General features: G+C 61.2%; 2 protein-coding genes across 5 annotated transcripts in view; one reads left to right on the top strand and one right to left on the bottom strand.

Moving 5' to 3' along the window:
- The window catches only part of LTBP3 (latent transforming growth factor beta binding protein 3), a 17,846-nt gene extending 13,590 nt beyond the window's left edge, over positions 1-4,256 (top strand). Inside the window, exons 18-28 of one of the 3 annotated variants that reach the window (XM_058689640.1) lie at positions 186-305; positions 1,008-1,136; positions 1,442-1,609; positions 1,776-1,859; positions 2,118-2,246; positions 2,351-2,488; positions 2,586-2,726; positions 2,875-3,036; positions 3,124-3,204; positions 3,312-3,440; positions 3,608-4,256. In XM_058689640.1, coding sequence (XP_058545623.1) covers positions 186-305; positions 1,008-1,136; positions 1,442-1,609; positions 1,776-1,859; positions 2,118-2,246; positions 2,351-2,488; positions 2,586-2,726; positions 2,875-3,036; positions 3,124-3,204; positions 3,312-3,440; positions 3,608-3,759 — 1,433 coding nt within the window. In that variant the 3' untranslated portion in view covers positions 3,760-4,256. Of the gene's footprint in view, positions 1-185; positions 306-1,007; positions 1,137-1,441; positions 1,610-1,775; positions 1,860-2,117; positions 2,247-2,350; positions 2,489-2,585; positions 2,727-2,874; positions 3,037-3,123; positions 3,205-3,308; positions 3,441-3,607 lie in introns of all 3 variants that reach the window. The other 2 variants (XM_058689639.1, XM_058689641.1) reach the window with 2 other exon arrangements.
- On the bottom strand, positions 4,128-15,443 carry SCYL1 (SCY1 like pseudokinase 1). 2 transcript variants are annotated; one of them, XM_058689642.1, is made up of 18 exons: positions 15,255-15,443; positions 14,766-14,906; positions 14,452-14,574; positions 14,147-14,373; positions 13,715-13,805; positions 13,483-13,638; positions 10,969-11,127; positions 10,032-10,139; positions 9,147-9,260; positions 7,485-7,640; positions 6,738-6,926; positions 6,540-6,615; positions 6,095-6,259; positions 5,713-5,855; positions 4,986-5,057; positions 4,676-4,885; positions 4,532-4,586; positions 4,128-4,391 (listed from the first exon to the last, which is right to left on the bottom strand). In XM_058689642.1, the coding sequence occupies exons 1-18, from the start codon at positions 15,363-15,365 to the stop codon at positions 4,267-4,269; spliced, it is 2,421 nt and encodes an 806-aa protein (XP_058545625.1). In that variant the 5' UTR covers positions 15,366-15,443; the 3' UTR covers positions 4,128-4,266. The 2 variants fall into 2 exon arrangements, with proteins under 2 accessions (XP_058545625.1, XP_058545626.1); XM_058689643.1 differs by having other exon boundaries at positions 4,986-5,054.

Raw genomic sequence — 15,443 nt, 5'->3', positions numbered from 1 at the left:
AGGCTCCAAGTTCAGAGCTACCTGTAAACAGGTCAGGCACTCCCATGTCCAGCCCGCATCCCTATCCAAGATTGGGCGTGGAGTGTAGACATGACCCACAGATTGAGTGTGGAGAGGGAGCCTCGGCAGCCTCAGGCTGAGTAGGGTCAGCTCATGAGAGTCTCCACCTCTTTGATCCCCTGCAGATATTGATGAGTGTGACTTCCCTGCCGCCTGCATTGGGGGTGACTGCATCAACACCAATGGCTCCTACCGATGTCTTTGTCCTCAGGGGCACCGGCTGGTAGGCGGCAGGAAGTGCCAAGGTATGGGGGTATTGGCTGAGAGTTCCTCAGGAGGAGTGGCAGGGAATGACAGTAATCTCCTAGACACCCTGTTGACCTGTCTTTCCATCCATCTGTCCATCCACCCGCTCACTCACCCTTCCACTCCACCCACAATAGCAACAGTAATAATGACGTAGTTGCATGGTGACCTTTCCATGCATTAGTGGACAGGAGTTTCCAGAGAACCTACTATTTGCCAGCTTCTATACTATGTACTAGGAATAGAGCAGTGATCCAGGATTCCCACTGGGGGAGGCTGACATGTAAGTTGATTCTTACTGTTCAGAGTGCTGGGAGCCAAAAGAGGTCTGGAGGGGTGATTAATTGCAACGGAGATGTGACAGTTGAATTGGAACTTAGAATACAGGATGATGAAAATGAAAGATACCAGGAGACCAAACTCAAAGGCCTTGAATGCCAAGCTGAGAGTGAGGGCTCCATTCTGTTGCCGGTAACAGCCACTGCAGGTTTTGGGAAGAATACAGTGAATGTGCACACATCTACCCACATGCACAGACAGGCAAGAGGGCACTCCCTATTGTGTGCACTTTGAGATCAAAGTGGAAGTTCGGGTTCTGAACTTGTGTGAGTCCCTGGAGGCACATCTCCCCCCCCCCCCCCCCCGCAAGAAGCGACTGGTTTCCTTGGAGCTACTCTTCCTGCTCCCCTCACTCCCCACAGACATAGATGAATGCAGCCAGGACCCCGGCCTGTGCCTTCCCCACGGGGCCTGCGAGAACCTGCAGGGCTCCTATGTTTGCGTCTGTGACGAGGGCTTCACGCCCACCCAGGACCAGCACGGCTGTGAGGGTGAGTGTCCTCCAGGCTCCTCCTCAGACTAGACCACTCCCCTGAGCTGCAGCTGGGGTTCAGAGACTTTTCCTGGTCCCACTCTCTGGAATCTGGGGAACGGGAAGAAATCCCTTTTGCCCGAGAGTCCAGTGGACCTGGACCGCACCGGAGAGCCCTGAACCTCACATTGAGGATGGAGCTTGGCTCTGACGGGGCGGCTGAGGGGAGCGAGGGAGTGTGGGGCAGCCGGGGCATGAGGTCGGTGGGCAGCGTGGACAGCAAGACCGTCTGCAGGACCCTGAGCTGCCCTCCCCTCCCCTCAGAGGTGGAGCAGCCCCACCACAAGAAGGAGTGCTACCTTAACTTCGATGACACCGTGTTCTGCGACAGTGTACTGGCCACCAATGTCACCCAGCAGGAGTGCTGCTGCTCGCTGGGGGCTGGCTGGGGAGACCACTGCGAGATCTATCCCTGCCCAGTGTACAGCTCAGGTCAGGAGCCGGGCAGGCCTCTCCCCTTCCCAGAGTCTCAGTTTCTTCATTTGGAAACGGACGGGGAGAAATGGCCCCTCCCTGGATAGGTCGGAGAGCTCCGACAGAAGCACGCACGCGCTCAACCCCGCCTCCTTTCTTCCCCACGGCCGCTCTCTCCCCGCAGCTGAGTTCCACAGTCTCTGCCCAGACGGGAAGGGCTACACCCAAGACAACAACATTGTCAACTACGGCATCCCGGCCCACCGTGGTAAGCCCCGACACGGCTCCGCCCACCGGACACGCCCCGCCCCGCCCCCCGAGGTCGGTAGTGCTAACTGGGGTAGGCCCCGCCCACACCGTCATCGTCCGCCCCGCCCCTACCACGCCCTCGCCAGCCTCCGGAAAAGCCTCTCCCACTGAGTTTGCTCCGCCCCCGCGGTAAGCCCCGCCCACACTTCCCTGGCTGCGGGCCTGAGCGGCCCGGGAGGTAGAGGCCGCAGGGCGCCCACGGCTTGTCACTCCGCAGACATCGACGAGTGCATACTGTTCGGGGCAGAGATCTGCAAGGAGGGCAAGTGCGTGAATACGCAGCCCGGCTACGAGTGCTATTGCAAGCAAGGCTTCTACTACGACGGGAACCTACTGGAGTGCGTGGGTGAGCGCAGATGGTCCCAGTGGCCGTGGGCCAGCAGCCGGGAGACACGCACAACCACCCGACTTCGGGCTGGTTCCCTCCACTCGTGCTTTTCCTCCCCGCAGACGTGGACGAGTGCTTGGACGAGTCCAACTGCCGGAACGGAGTGTGTGAGAACACGCGCGGCGGCTACCGCTGTGCCTGCACGCCCCCCGCCGAGTACAGCCCGGCGCAGCGGCAGTGTCTGAGCCCGGAGGAGATGGGTGAGGCCCGGGCCTGCCGGGTGGGGAAACAGGAGGGGAGCGGGGACTGGGCCAAGCTGTGACCGCCACTCCCATCCATGCCCTCGCTACCCCCTAGACGTAGACGAGTGTCAGGACCCGGCAGCGTGCCGCCCTGGCCGCTGCGTCAACCTGCCGGGCTCCTACCGCTGCGAGTGCCGCCCGCCCTGGGTGCCCGGGCCCTCCGGCCGCGATTGCCAGCTCCCCGAGAGCCCAGCCGGTGAGGGCAAGAGTTGTCTTGGGCCAATTCCAGGGCCTGGGCTGCCGGGTGGAGCCCCGGGGTCGCGGCTCCCCGCGAGGCTTGGTTGGAGCGGGGACCTAGTGTCCCCGTTTCGGGCCCCCAGCTGAAGCCAGGTCTCCCCTGGCAGAGCGTGCCCCGGAGCGACGGGACGTGTGCTGGGCCCAGCGCGGAGAAGATGGCATGTGCGCGGGACCCCTGGCCGGGCCAGCCCTCACCTTCGACGACTGCTGCTGTCGTCAGGGCCGCGGCTGGGGAGCCCAGTGCCGCCCTTGCCCGCCACGCAGCGCTGGTGAGCCTCCCCAGAGGGGTTTGCGGAGTGCTGGGGCAGGAGCCAGGGTGCTGCTTTCGCGTGGCTGACCGCCCCCGCTCCTCCCAGGGTCCCAGTGCCCAACGTCACAGAGTGAGAGCAATTCCTTCTGGGACGCGAGCCCCCTGCTGCTAGGAAAGCCCCCTCGAGGTGAGTATAACGGGAGGGCACAGAGAGGGTGCGGGGGCGGGGGGTCCCCAACCATCTGCTGGCAGAGGTGAAGGTTGATGTCTGCATTTTCCCCACCGGCACAGAAGAGGACAGCTCGGAGGAGGACTCGGACGAGTGCCGCTGCGTGAGTGGCCGCTGCGTGCCGAGGCCCGGCGGCGCCGTGTGCGAGTGTCCGGGCGGCTTCCAGCTCGACGCCTCTCGTGCGCGTTGTGTCGGTGAGCGGGGCCCCGAGGGTGGGACCGGCCCCCAGCCCAAGACCAGAAGTTGGTGGAGGGGCCGGGGCCAAGGCTGGCAGCCCCGGGGGAGGCACGGGGCCACACGCTAAGGGGGCTGCGTGCTCTGGCGCCCTGGCGAAGCTCGCACCTGTCGCCCCCACCTGCAGACATCGATGAGTGCAGAGAACTGAACCAGCGTGGGCTGCTGTGCAAGAGTGAGCGCTGCGTGAACACAAGCGGCTCCTTCCGCTGCGTCTGCAAAGCTGGCTTCGCACGCAGCCGCCCACACGGGGCCTGTGTGCCCCAGCGCCGCCGCTAACGAGGCCCTCAGCCATCAGCGAGGGGTTCCCGCCTGACCCTCGGGGTGAACTCAGTCTCTCACCTGTGTTCCAACTCGGGGCTCGGACCCAGGAACTCTCCGGGGGTCTTAGACCCCTTCCTGCGCCCCGAGTTCTGAGGGCGCCCTTACAGGCGCCGCCCAGTTCGCAGGCGGAGTTTGGGACTCTCAGGCACTGAGGTCCTTCCTCCCAGAGGGCGTTTCCTGGAAACTGATAAATCAAATCATGCCTCTGCACTCTTGGCTTGTCCAAGCGAATTGATGTTCCCGTCTGTGGTGGGCGTGGACTTCGCAGGGCAGCGCCATACCCAAGCCTCCTGGGAGGGGCTACACTGAGCCCAGCACAGGGGTGTGAAATAGAATTTATTGTGGCTCTGATTATGTACACGTGAGATGTGCCTGGCCGGGCTGGCCGGGCTGGCATGGTTTGTACAATAAATACATCCGCGGGGCCTGCTCTCCGCGACTGCGAGCGCCCATATGGCAAGTTCAGTCCAGTTTCCGAGTTCCCAGCTTCATGGGGCCCTTGGCTGCCTTCTTTTCAGCGCGTTTGGCTTCCATCTCCCGCCGACGCTCCTCGCGCTTCTTCCGGGCCAGCTCGGCCTTCCCTTGCCCTGGGAGCAGGAGGAGGAGGAGGAGGAGGAGGAGGGGGAGGAGGAGGAGGGCAGAGGGCTTCAGGACCCCTGGGGCCTCAGCTTCCCAGCCTGCCCCTGCCCCCAGTCTGTCTGCCCGGACGAGAAGGGGAAGCACTCACGGCTCTCGGTCTCCAGACCCTCCCAGTTGTCATCGCCCCATGAATCAGGTCTCGGCTGAAAGGGAAGTGTGGTTGGAGTGGAGGTGGACTCCCGGCTGAGGTCCACCCCGGTCTGGAACCCTCATGGGAAAAGGTGCCAAGTACCTGAGCGCTGGTCTCCCGGCGTGACGACACAGCAGCAAAGGGATCACCTTTGTCACTGGGCTCCGAGCCACCCCAGTTATACTCGCTGGCCAGCCGTGTGCCCTCAGGCGGTGGCTCCGGGGGACTTGGCTCCTGCCAGCCCTGCTCCCACGAGCCCTCGGCTTCCCAGCTGCTCCAGTCTGACTCGGATTTTGGGTCCAGGTTGCTGGTCTGCAGAAGATGGGGAGGTAGTGCCCAATGGGGGGGGGGGGGTGCCCAATGGCTGGCCTCCCCCTCCCCCACAAGAACACCACTGTCCCACCCTGCTTACCTGCCCGGCACGGCTAGCTTGGCCCCCAGTACTCCAGTCCTCCTGCTGGGCCAACACCGATTCGGCCTCCTGCTGCAGTGTGGGAAGGAGAGCGCGACCATAGGCGCTCCAGCCCCCACCCAAAGGGCAAGGAAGCCTGCCTGCCCCTTCCCAGCCACAGGCTCCACCCTTTCTTCTTTGGCATTCCATCTCACTTGCTCCTCAAGCCTTGCTTCCCATCTATAGAGTGGACATGCCATCACTCCTCTGAGGCTGGGGAATGAGATCTAGATGTTCCACACCGTTCCCCACAGCCTCAGACCCGAGACTGTTGTCAGCAGATGGGGAAATCGGGCCCCAAGGTCTGCCCCCATTCCCATCAGGGTAGCCCCACTCCATCCTCAGCCCATCCCCCACAGGCCTGGGGGTGGCCTCTCCTTACTGACCCCTGGAGCTACTGGAGGACAGGGAGAAGAGAGTGAGGAAGACAAATGGGCTGCCCACCCCATTTGGGTGGCCCACCGCCACCATTTCCATCCCTGCTCCCAGGGGCCCCTGGGGCTTGGTGGGGGACAGCTGCCAACTCTTACCCACAAGGGCCACTCGTGACACCTACTCAGCAGGGATGCTGTGCAGACGAGGACAGGTGTGACCAGCCAAGCCCACCTGAGCTCCTTGAAGGCAGCCTTAACCTCTGACCTGAAGTTACCTGGGAGTCGCCTGGGGAGGCCCCCTCAGCCCCACTCACCTCCAGGCTGCCCCAGTCTTCATCATCCCATCTGTCGGCAACACTGCTGTCCTCCGCTGTGTCCGTGCCCTCCTCTTGCGTCTCCCAGTGGCCTGAGGTTGTGGATGTGGCAGGGACGACGGCGGGGGCCGGGGCAGGAAGTCCTGAGGAGCAGAGGCTCACCGAGGTCCCAGATACTGGGCCCCAGGAAGGTCTCAAAACAGGGCAGAGGTTTCTGGGGTCAGGGGGAAGGTGCAGAGAGCAGCTCGTGAAGGGACTAGACCCCGCCTGTCCCCTACGTCCCCACTGCCACCCCCGGAGAAGCCAGACAGTAATAGCTCCTAGGTGCCAGCACCCCCAAGCCCTCTCAGTCACTGATGCGGCCACTCTGGGGCACACTCACCCTCGGGCGTGGGTCTCTGGGGGACGTTGGTCTCAGCCGGGGCAGCTGCTGGGTGTGCACGGATCAGCTTGGACGTGAGCGAGGAGACCCCTGTGACAGCCCAGCCTGCCCAGCTGGCTGCGGCTCCTCCCATGCCAGGGCTGGAGGCGGCATGGACATCCTTCTCTGGGCAGTGTCAAAAGAGACAAGTATAGTCACCTCAGGCTTTCATGGGGAAGGTGACAGGAGTGCAGTAACGGACACAGAGCAACCTGTAGTGGCCCCCCTTCTCCAGGCCTGTGCTCCCCCATCTCTAAGATGGGAGGGGTGGGGAGCAGTGGTGTCGGGTCTGCTCTCCGAGGTCGTTCTAGCTTTCAGAGACTCCAGTGACATGGAAGGGGGCTCTGACAGGTTAACAGTCAAGGATGTGATGGAAGAAGAGGGCACACGACTGGAGGCCACTCACCCACTTCCGCTAGCTGGGTTGGGTCCTCTGACACAGACTCCAGTTTGGACAGGAAGCTTCGAATGGCCTTGAAGGCCTATGGGGTAGGAAGGGGCAAAGCTGGGGACTCCTGGGTTCCCATGAGTCCGCGGGGCCAGCTAGGGCCCAAATGCCCCCCTGGAGCCTCCGCTCCAGGGCCCGAGCCCAGCTGTGCCTCACCTGGTCTCGCACGGATTTCTCAGGATCCACGGTGAGGCCACAGAGCACAGGCAGGATCTTGTGGGCACAGTCATTCATGGAGTAGAGGTTGTGGGTGGCAGCAAAGCCCAGGACACCCGCCACCCGCGAAGGTGCAAATGGGTCTTTGGTGGCCCGGCTGAAGGCAGAGGTGAGGACCCTGTGTCGGGTCTGGGGTGGGGCAGGAGAGAGGGCTCCTGAGTTCAGGATCAGTACTGGGACCCAGAACTCCGAGATCTACTTCCCGGAGCAGAGGCCATCCACGGGCTCCCCCAGAATCTGAAAAATGTGAGCTAATCACTAACAAACGAGGCGAATTTTTCCTGAAAACTCGATCTGGGCTTCTCCTCCCAGATCACCCTGTTCATGCTGCCTCAGGACAACAGGGGCTGGAGCCGCTGCCCTGGGGCCGAGGCCTGGGCCGCCGTCACCATTCATTCATTCCTGTTAACTGGGCGCTGCAGACATCTGCGTTTACAGACCCTGGCTGAGGGAGTGCACACAGGCCAAGGGGGCCAAGCAAGCCCGCGTTCAGTTCCCAGATCCACCACCTACTGGCTGGGCGACCTGATACATGCCTCAATCTACCCTCACACCTCTGGGCTGGGAGCACCCAGGGCCTAGGCCTCTGGGAGGATGGCGGCCCCTGCACAAGGAGGCCTGGCCCTGGAGGACACCGTGGCCCCGGGGACAGTGAGAGAACCCCCAGGATCCACGCAGGGCACTCACACTGGCACTGAGGTAGGAGCCGATTTTGCCCAGGCAGACGGTGGTATTGCAGCGGATGGGGCCCTGCTCATCCTTGGCCTGCAGCCGCGCGAAGTGCTTCATCAACTCCACGTTCAGGTTGGCCTCGTTCAGCTTTGGCGCCAGGAGCAGCATGGACTGTGGGTGCAGGAGTGTGCAAACCGTGGGCCACGGCCGGCCAAAAGACCACATGCAGAAGTGGCTTCCGGGGAGGGTGTGTGGGCCAGCAGTGGCACTGGGTGCTGAGGGAGCCTCCCAAACCTACCCCCCAGCCTGGTCCTGGCCCCTACCCAGAATGCCGCGGAAGGGGACGCTTCTCTGTCCCCTTTACGGCAAAACCTCCGAAGTTGGTGCACACCCCCGTCTCCCGTCCTTCTCCCTCCGTCCTCTCTTGCACGCACTCTACTCACGCTTCTACAGAAACACCGCCCCCCACCCACTCTCTACCAACTGGCTCCAAGAGGTGACCGGGGACCTTTGTGTTGCTAAATCCAGCGGCCGATTCTCCGTCCAAACCAGCTGTGACCCCTCAGTAGCTCTGACACTCCTGAGTTCTCCTTGCTCCTTGAAACTGCCATCTCTGGTCCTCCAGGACCCTGCCCTCTCCTCACTCTCCTCTGACCTCATCAGCTGCTCCTTCTCGGTCTCCTGTGGCCGAGATCTTACGGTTCAGACCCCCACAGGTCCTCACCAGGCCTCTTCTCTTTTCACCTCACCCTAGGTGACCTTACCCCTTCCGTGGCTCTGAATGCCCTTGTTAGCTGCCAAAGCCCAGAGGAGCAGCTCCGGCCCAGACTTCTTCCCCGAACTTCACACGTATATAACCAGCGGCCGAACAGACATCTGTACCTGCCTAACTAGACCAACCTCCTCCCGCAAACCTGAGGCTCCCGGTTTCGCAGTAAATGGCGACTTAACCTTCCAGGTGCCCGGGCCAGAAACCTCGGAGCCACACTTGGCTCCGCAGCCACCCATCAGCACATACTGTCGGCCCCACCTTCAGAACGTGGGGCCCCCCTTCAGAACCCCCCCTTCTGTCCCCCCACTGCCACCTCTCAGATCTGAGCCGCCATTACCTCTCAGACTCCACCCCTCACAACCACGCCCCTTCAGCCATGCTAAACCTCTTACTGCTACTTCTACACGGGCCTCAGGACCTCTGCACACGTTCCTTCTGCAGGGAACCCGTTTCCTCCAGATCTCCACCTACCTTGATCCCAAGCCTCCTTTCCTTAAATGATACCTCCTTAGCAATTCTTCCCTGATCGCTGTTTTTGAAACTGCAAACCCTTCTCTTCACACTGTCACTTTCTAACGTAATGTACCTTTCCTAGTTCTGTGTACTGTCTGCCAAGCCCACTCCCTGTCATCTCAAAACGATGCCCCGTGAGACACAGTGCATCCCAGCATGGGGCACAGGGCCAGGCACGAGAGGTGCTCAGCCAGTGTCTGCTGAACGGAGGACTATAAGCCGATCCCAACCTGCTTCCCTCACCAGCTGCTGAGCCGCTCCCAGAGCCCGGGCCTACATGCAGGGTCGTGCCTGCTCCTCCCTTAACCTGCTCAGACCCATAGGCCAAAACCAAGGCCGCTGTGCTCTCAAGTGAGCCCTCTCTGAGCCTTCAAAAACCAGGGCACGCCCACCTTGACTGTCTGCTCCCGGATGGCAGGGTTGGTGTCCAGGAAACCGTGCACAACGTGGGGAAAGATCTGGGTGTTGACTGTTGGCTCATCGAGGTATTGGATAAACTGTTCCATCTGTGGCCCAGTGAGGGGGAGAACACAGTCAGCACCTCCAACCCTGATCACAGCCACCAGCTCATCTCGTGGCTTTGTTTCTCCACCTGGCAGGCACCGGCTAGCCAGGTGCATCTCCTGAGCCCCCTACCTCGCATCTGGCCTATCTCTGGCCTTCGGACCACGCAGAGTGATGAAGAGAGGCCAGGAGGGTGCTGGGAAGAACCAAGGACTGGCAGCTGGACGGCCTGGCCTCCGGTCCTGCATCACATCCCTTCTCAGAGCCTCTACTGTCTCTTCTATAAAAGGGGCGATAAACCCCAGCCAGAAAGTGACGTGAGGTAGGCTCACGTGTTTGGCAGCTGGGGAGGGAATGACACCTGGGAGCCTCTAGGTACTTGCTGGCTCATAAGAGGCCCCACCCTTGATCCCACGGATCCTGTCTGATGCTTCCAGCTGCCCAGGGATTGGCAGGAGAGACACGATCCCCACTCTATGAACAGCTAAAGTGATCAAGTCAAGAGACTGGGGGAGGCGGACAGTTGGGGCCCTGCAGTCCGGGCAGGCTGTGCCTTCCCAAAGGTGCCAATGAACCTTGTGATGGTCTCAACTTCCTGAGAGCCTAGCCTTACCAGTCCCTCATCTGTGCGTGTTTGGGGAAAGGTTTCTGGGGTGCCAGGGCAGGGGCTCGGGTCACCAGCCTGGGGCTGGAAGTGAGACAAAGGTCTCCCCAGCAGCCAAGGTGGGGTCTGGGTGAGGTGGAGGGGTATAGGGTCTGACCACAGCCCCTACCTGCTGTAGGAGGCGGATACGCATGGCCCGGTCAGTGGATGAGAACATCTTGACCACAACAGGGATGATCTTCTGCTGATACTCCTCAGCGTTGAGGAACTTGCCCACCTTTGGGAAAGAGCAGGAAGAGGGGGCTCGGCTACATGCACAGAAGCAGGGTGACTTTACTGGGCTCATTTACCTTCCTTGGACTCCCTGCTGATCTCCCAGGGTGGGAACGGGGTGATGGTGGAGGGCGTCAGGCACTTCTTCAGCAGCCCCTCTGCCCATACTCCATCTCAGGCAGCCCTGCCCTTAACTTTTCGAGTCCAGGCCCCTCTTGGGAGACTAATGAAAGCTCTGTGCCCCTCCCTATAATCAGGCACCAATGTACCACATGCACACTCATGCACACAGAATTCTGCCTATGATTTCTGGAGGCTCCCAGCCATAAGGATTTGCTTGCTGTCTTCCCTCTTGCCCCATGCCAAGCCCCTTCAGGAGAAAGTGTTCTCCCAGGGTGGGCAGAGTGGGGAAGAGCAGGTGCCCAGGCAAGGGTGGGCTGGGGTCTAAGGAAGTGGGGGGAGGATCCAGCCCCTAGAAGTCAAGAGAACTGAGTGCCAAGTGGTCAGGAGGGAAGAGGGAAAGTGGGGTGGTGAGCAGGTGGTCTCCCGGGCCTTGGAAACACGGTGCACACGTCAGACCAAGGGCACTGTGCTGGGGAAATGGAAGAAGGTCTGTGGGCTGTCAAGCAAAGGGTCTTTGGAAAAAGAATTTTAGAGGCCCAGGGTTTCGCCTCCTCAAGGACAAGAAGTCCACCCAGCCTCCCTGACAGCTGATCAAGTGGTCCTGTCATGTGTGTGGATCTGCCCTGACCAGACCGCCCCTCCCCCAGAGCCTTCTCCTTTGCCATTCAGACCCACCCGGCCAGTCCCTGGGCCCCACGGGCCTTGCTCACCTTGAACAGGGGTGTGAGGACAACGGCTCCTGCATTGCCAAACTCGAAGGCGGTCAGCAGCTGGGGCAGCACCTTGTGCCGGCAGAAATCCTCGGGGAAAGAGTCCAGGCTCTTGCTCAGCTCTTGGAAGAACTTTTGCTTCTCAGCCGGCTCTTTGATCTGGGGGGATCAAGGACAGGATACGGGGAGGAGATCAGCCTAGATCAGCCTCAGCTATGGGCCGGGACAGAGGGTCGCCCCCAGCCTGAAAGACAATTGAACTATACGGGCTCCGGAGCCCCACTGCCTGGGTTCAAATCCCAACTCCCTCATTTAGCAACCACGTGACCTTGGGCCAGTTCCTCCAGCTGTGAAGCGGGATAATAAGTATACTGAGTTGTTCTGCAGATTCAACCGGAAAATGCACGTGAAAGCTGCCAGCACAGTGCCTGGCGCACCGTGGGCGCCTAGTTAGTCAGTGATTGTCATTCTCGTCACTACCCCTGACCCGTTGCTGGGAAAGCAGCCACTTGGGCCATCAGACCTTTGTCAGCACCACCTCTACTCCTCACAAACAACAACCCAAGGTGTGAGTACCATTAACCCCAGCACACCAATGAGAAAACTAAGGCTCAGAGAGGGGAGGGGGCTTAGTCCATCCACGTGACCCTGGCCAGGGTGGTATTCGTGGCACGCTGTGCGGAAGGCAGGGATCAGGTATAGTTAACCCCGAGACCTGGTCCTCCCGCTGAGCCAGACAGGCCAGGCCGTCAGCTCAATGGTCCCCCTAATCTGCCTCTGAGGCCACAATCCCCGTAACTCACGTCTCCTGAGGACAGACTATGCCAGGCAGAGTTACACGCTAAAACCTTTACACAGGTTAAATGATGCCCCCACATCTCTATCGGATAGGTGCCAACATAATCCACATTTAATCCAACAAGGAAGCTAAGGCACAGAGAGGTCAAGGAATCTGTCAAAAGTCACGCAGCTAAGCAGCAGACAGGGAAGGGTTTGACTCCGTGGGCTGTCACCTACCCTGTGGTGCACCCTGTGAAGAGGTGCTGTCATTCCGTCATGTATATGCAAGGGGGTTGAGGCTCGAGGCCACCAGCCGAGAGTGACTGGCTAGGGATTATACCCTAGTTCTATATGCTTCCAAAGTTCCTGTGTTTTCTACTGTGCCCTCATTCCCCAAGCAGATGCCTGGCCCAGAAGAGCTGACCTCTGGCTGGGAATGAGGAGGACCGGGTTAGCACTTGAGTACCTCAGTCGAGCGTGGGAGGCAGACCTGGTGCTCTGACAGTCAGGTTCACGGGGCGCCAACGCCCAGAGAAGACCGAACCGCATTCAAGGTCGCATAGCTGGGCGCTCTCCACTGGCCAGCCCAGTGACAGGAAGAGGGGCCCCAAGGCCCTGCCCTCCCACATTCTCCTTGGGCTTGGCCAGAAACAGCCCATTTCCTATGGAGCACATTATAAGAAGGGTGGCCTGGCAGAGTCAGAGACGTGAGGACTCCAGGTGACAAAGTCCCTGCTGCCCCCACCTGCCGAGGAGGCACAGGGCCCAGCACCTCCGGCGCTTTTCCCTCAGGATGAAGCTCAGGTTCTCCTGCTCTGAAGGCCCTCCCTGCCTGACCAGCTCCATCAAGGTCAGGTAAGTGTCTCACTCCTCTCCCCCTCCAGATTCTCAGTCACCTTTCCGTGTGCCCCACACTCAGCTGGGTCAGAGCAGGTATCCAGGGCTGAGCCTCCCCCCGCACTCCCTACAACAACCTACAGGCCAGCAGAAACTATCATTATCCCCATTACACAGATATGGAAACTCAAGTTCAAGGAGATTAAGCCAAGGAGTCCTCCCTCACATCTTTCCATTCGCTGTTCCCTCTGCCTGGAACACTCTTCCCCAATTCCCATCGCCATGGCTCCCACCTTCCCACTCTTCAGGTCTCAGTTCAAATGTCACCCCTGAGAGAACCTCTCCCTGAGCACCCTGACCCACTATTTTCCTTCCTGGTACTTGTCCCTATCCTGGGAGCACACATCTCCTCATTTATGATTTTCTGTCCCTCTCTCCCAGTGAGAGTCCCTAAGGGTTGGGACCTGGTCCATTTACTCCCTGCTAGGTCCTTGAGGGCAGGGATCTGGGTCTGACTCTTCCTCCTGGCCCCGCTGCCCATAGCACAGCGCAGCACCAGGCATGGCCCCCATCGGGGCCAAGGCCAGTATGTACAGGGGGAGTTACTGGAGTGCCAGGGGCAGTCACTAAGTACCTACTGTGTGGCAGACATTATATTATGCGCTTCCCACTCACTGAATCCTCACCGAGCTCCTCTGAAGCAGGTACTAGTGTAGAAAGAGCGTCTGACAAGCCACAGTAAATGAGAGCTGGAGCCAGGGTTCAGACCCAGAGAGCCTGGCTCCCTAGTCCATGCTTGTCCCCCAGGGTCTAATTCCAAGGGAGCCCACAAAGTGGGGAGGGAGGACTGGGATGAAGGACACAGGACCAAAGCCCAGGGCGGGGTGGGGGGCTCACCTGAATCTCCTCCAAGAAGAGGTTGGTCTCCACAAAGCGGTTGTTCATGAAGCCACCGGGCGCCCGGCAGTTCTGCAGGAAGCGGGCTGGGTTGGGACGCACTTTGGGGTTGGCTCCAACTAGCTCGCAGTAATGGGGCACCAGCGATTTGGGGATCTGCAGGAGAAGGGTCAGTGTCAGGGCAGGGCTGGCTGGCTGGCAGACAGGGGCTGGGATTGGGTCGGACACTCACCTTTCCAGGGTTGCGCAGGGCGGCTGCCCGAGGTAGGGGCCCGTTGAAGACTTCCCAGATGAGGCAGCCCAAGCGCCACATGTCGGCTGACCTGAGGCAGTGTGACCAGAGCCGCTCAAGGCCCTGCCACCTGCCAGCACAGACCTCCAACCCGCCTTGGGCACCAGACACTAAGCTGATCATCCCATCAGCCCTGAGAAGCAGGGCTCATTAGTCCCATTTGACAGATAAAGAGACTCAGGCTCAGAAAAGCAAGGACATCCACCCCAGCTCATACGTCTTTGTTTCTCCTGCCCTACCTCCCTGAGGACCCTAGGTCCCTCCCCAGCTGGGGGGCAGGGGACAGGGAAGCGCCAGCTGGTTGAGGGGTCCCGAGGCTGCTGGAGCTTCCAGAATAGGGCAGGTTGGGGCATGCCGCCCCCAGTCACCCACCATTTCTCTCTGACTGCTCTGCCACTGCCATCAGCCAGCTCCGGGGGGTCATACTGCTCAAGTTCAGGGACCCCCTTCCGGGGGGGTCCCCCGCCATTGCCCTGGGCAGAGTACATGTAGTCCAGGCCCCCCAGCTTCCACTCGCCGGCCCGGTCCACGAACACAGCGGCCATGCAGACGTTGTTGTGAATGAGGCTGCAGTCATTGACCAGGAAGCTGAGGGCTTTCTGGGGGCAGAAGGAGCCATCGCACTCCAGCAACTGGAGTCCCCCACCCCGCCCTCATCACCACTGCCCCCACCTCACCACAATCTGGTGTAGCCCCCAGGAGAGCTCCAGATCCTTCAGGCCACCGGCCTCCGCTCGCTCCTTGAGGTATATTCCCAGTGGGGTCACTGCCTCTGTCACTACATGGAGGCACTTGTCTGTCTGAAGAAGGGGACATGGCCGGAGAGGAAGGGGAGATGAGAGGCACGGGGAGAGAGGTGGAGAAGGGGAAATCAAATCTAGGGGTGCAGAGGCAGGAGGGGTGGAAGCTGAGGGGCAGGAAGGGAGAAGACAGGGCTGGGAGCCTGGGAGAAAGTGAGGGGCACGGATGGGACGGCCTGGGCAGCAGGTACCTCCAGCCCATCGATGTAGGCCAGAATGTTGGGGTGCCGGAGAGTTTTGAGGCGCTTGAAGGCAGCTTTGGCCACCTGGGTCTGCTCTTCGGCACCGGGCTTCACGTCGTACACGAAGATGGACACCGGGCTGCCTGTGGCCTGGGGTAGGACAGAGGGACCTCAGGGATGTGGGCCGGGCCCAGGCGACCACTCCAGTTCCGAGTTGGGCCCCCGAGCTGACAAGTGGCGGGAGAAAAGGGCCGCCTCCGGGTATCTCCCCAGGTCAGCCTTTAGGGACTGAGCCGGGCCCACGTGACCCCGGTTCCGTCCGCCGGTCGTCCCTCGGTCCTTCCGCCCGCCACGTCGGCACTGCCCGTCCCCCTCCCCCGGCCGGTTGCCCCGGAGGCTCCGCAGCCACGTCAGGCGGGGCGCGACGCGGCGGGGCCGGCGGCGCTGACTAGGCGAGGCCGAGGTCGGCCGCGGCCTGCGGAGCGGGGCCGCGCTCACCTTCTTGCGGCCGCGGTGCAGGACCCAGGGCCCAGGCGGGCCGCCCTCGGGGGGGTCCGGGCTGAGCTCGAACGGGAAGTCCCGGACAGGGTCCCGGGCAAAGAACCACATCGTCCCCGCCGCCGCCGCCGCCGCAGGCCGGGGCGCCTCAGCTCCGGGTCCTCTGGCGGCCGAGCCGGGCGGGGCGGG

The sequence above is a fragment of the Neofelis nebulosa genome, chromosome 10 (genome assembly GCF_028018385.1).
Source record: "Neofelis nebulosa isolate mNeoNeb1 chromosome 10, mNeoNeb1.pri, whole genome shotgun sequence".
In the NCBI taxonomy this organism is placed as follows: domain Eukaryota; kingdom Metazoa; phylum Chordata; class Mammalia; order Carnivora; family Felidae; genus Neofelis; species Neofelis nebulosa.
This window is presented reverse-complemented; position numbering and strand designations above follow the sequence as displayed.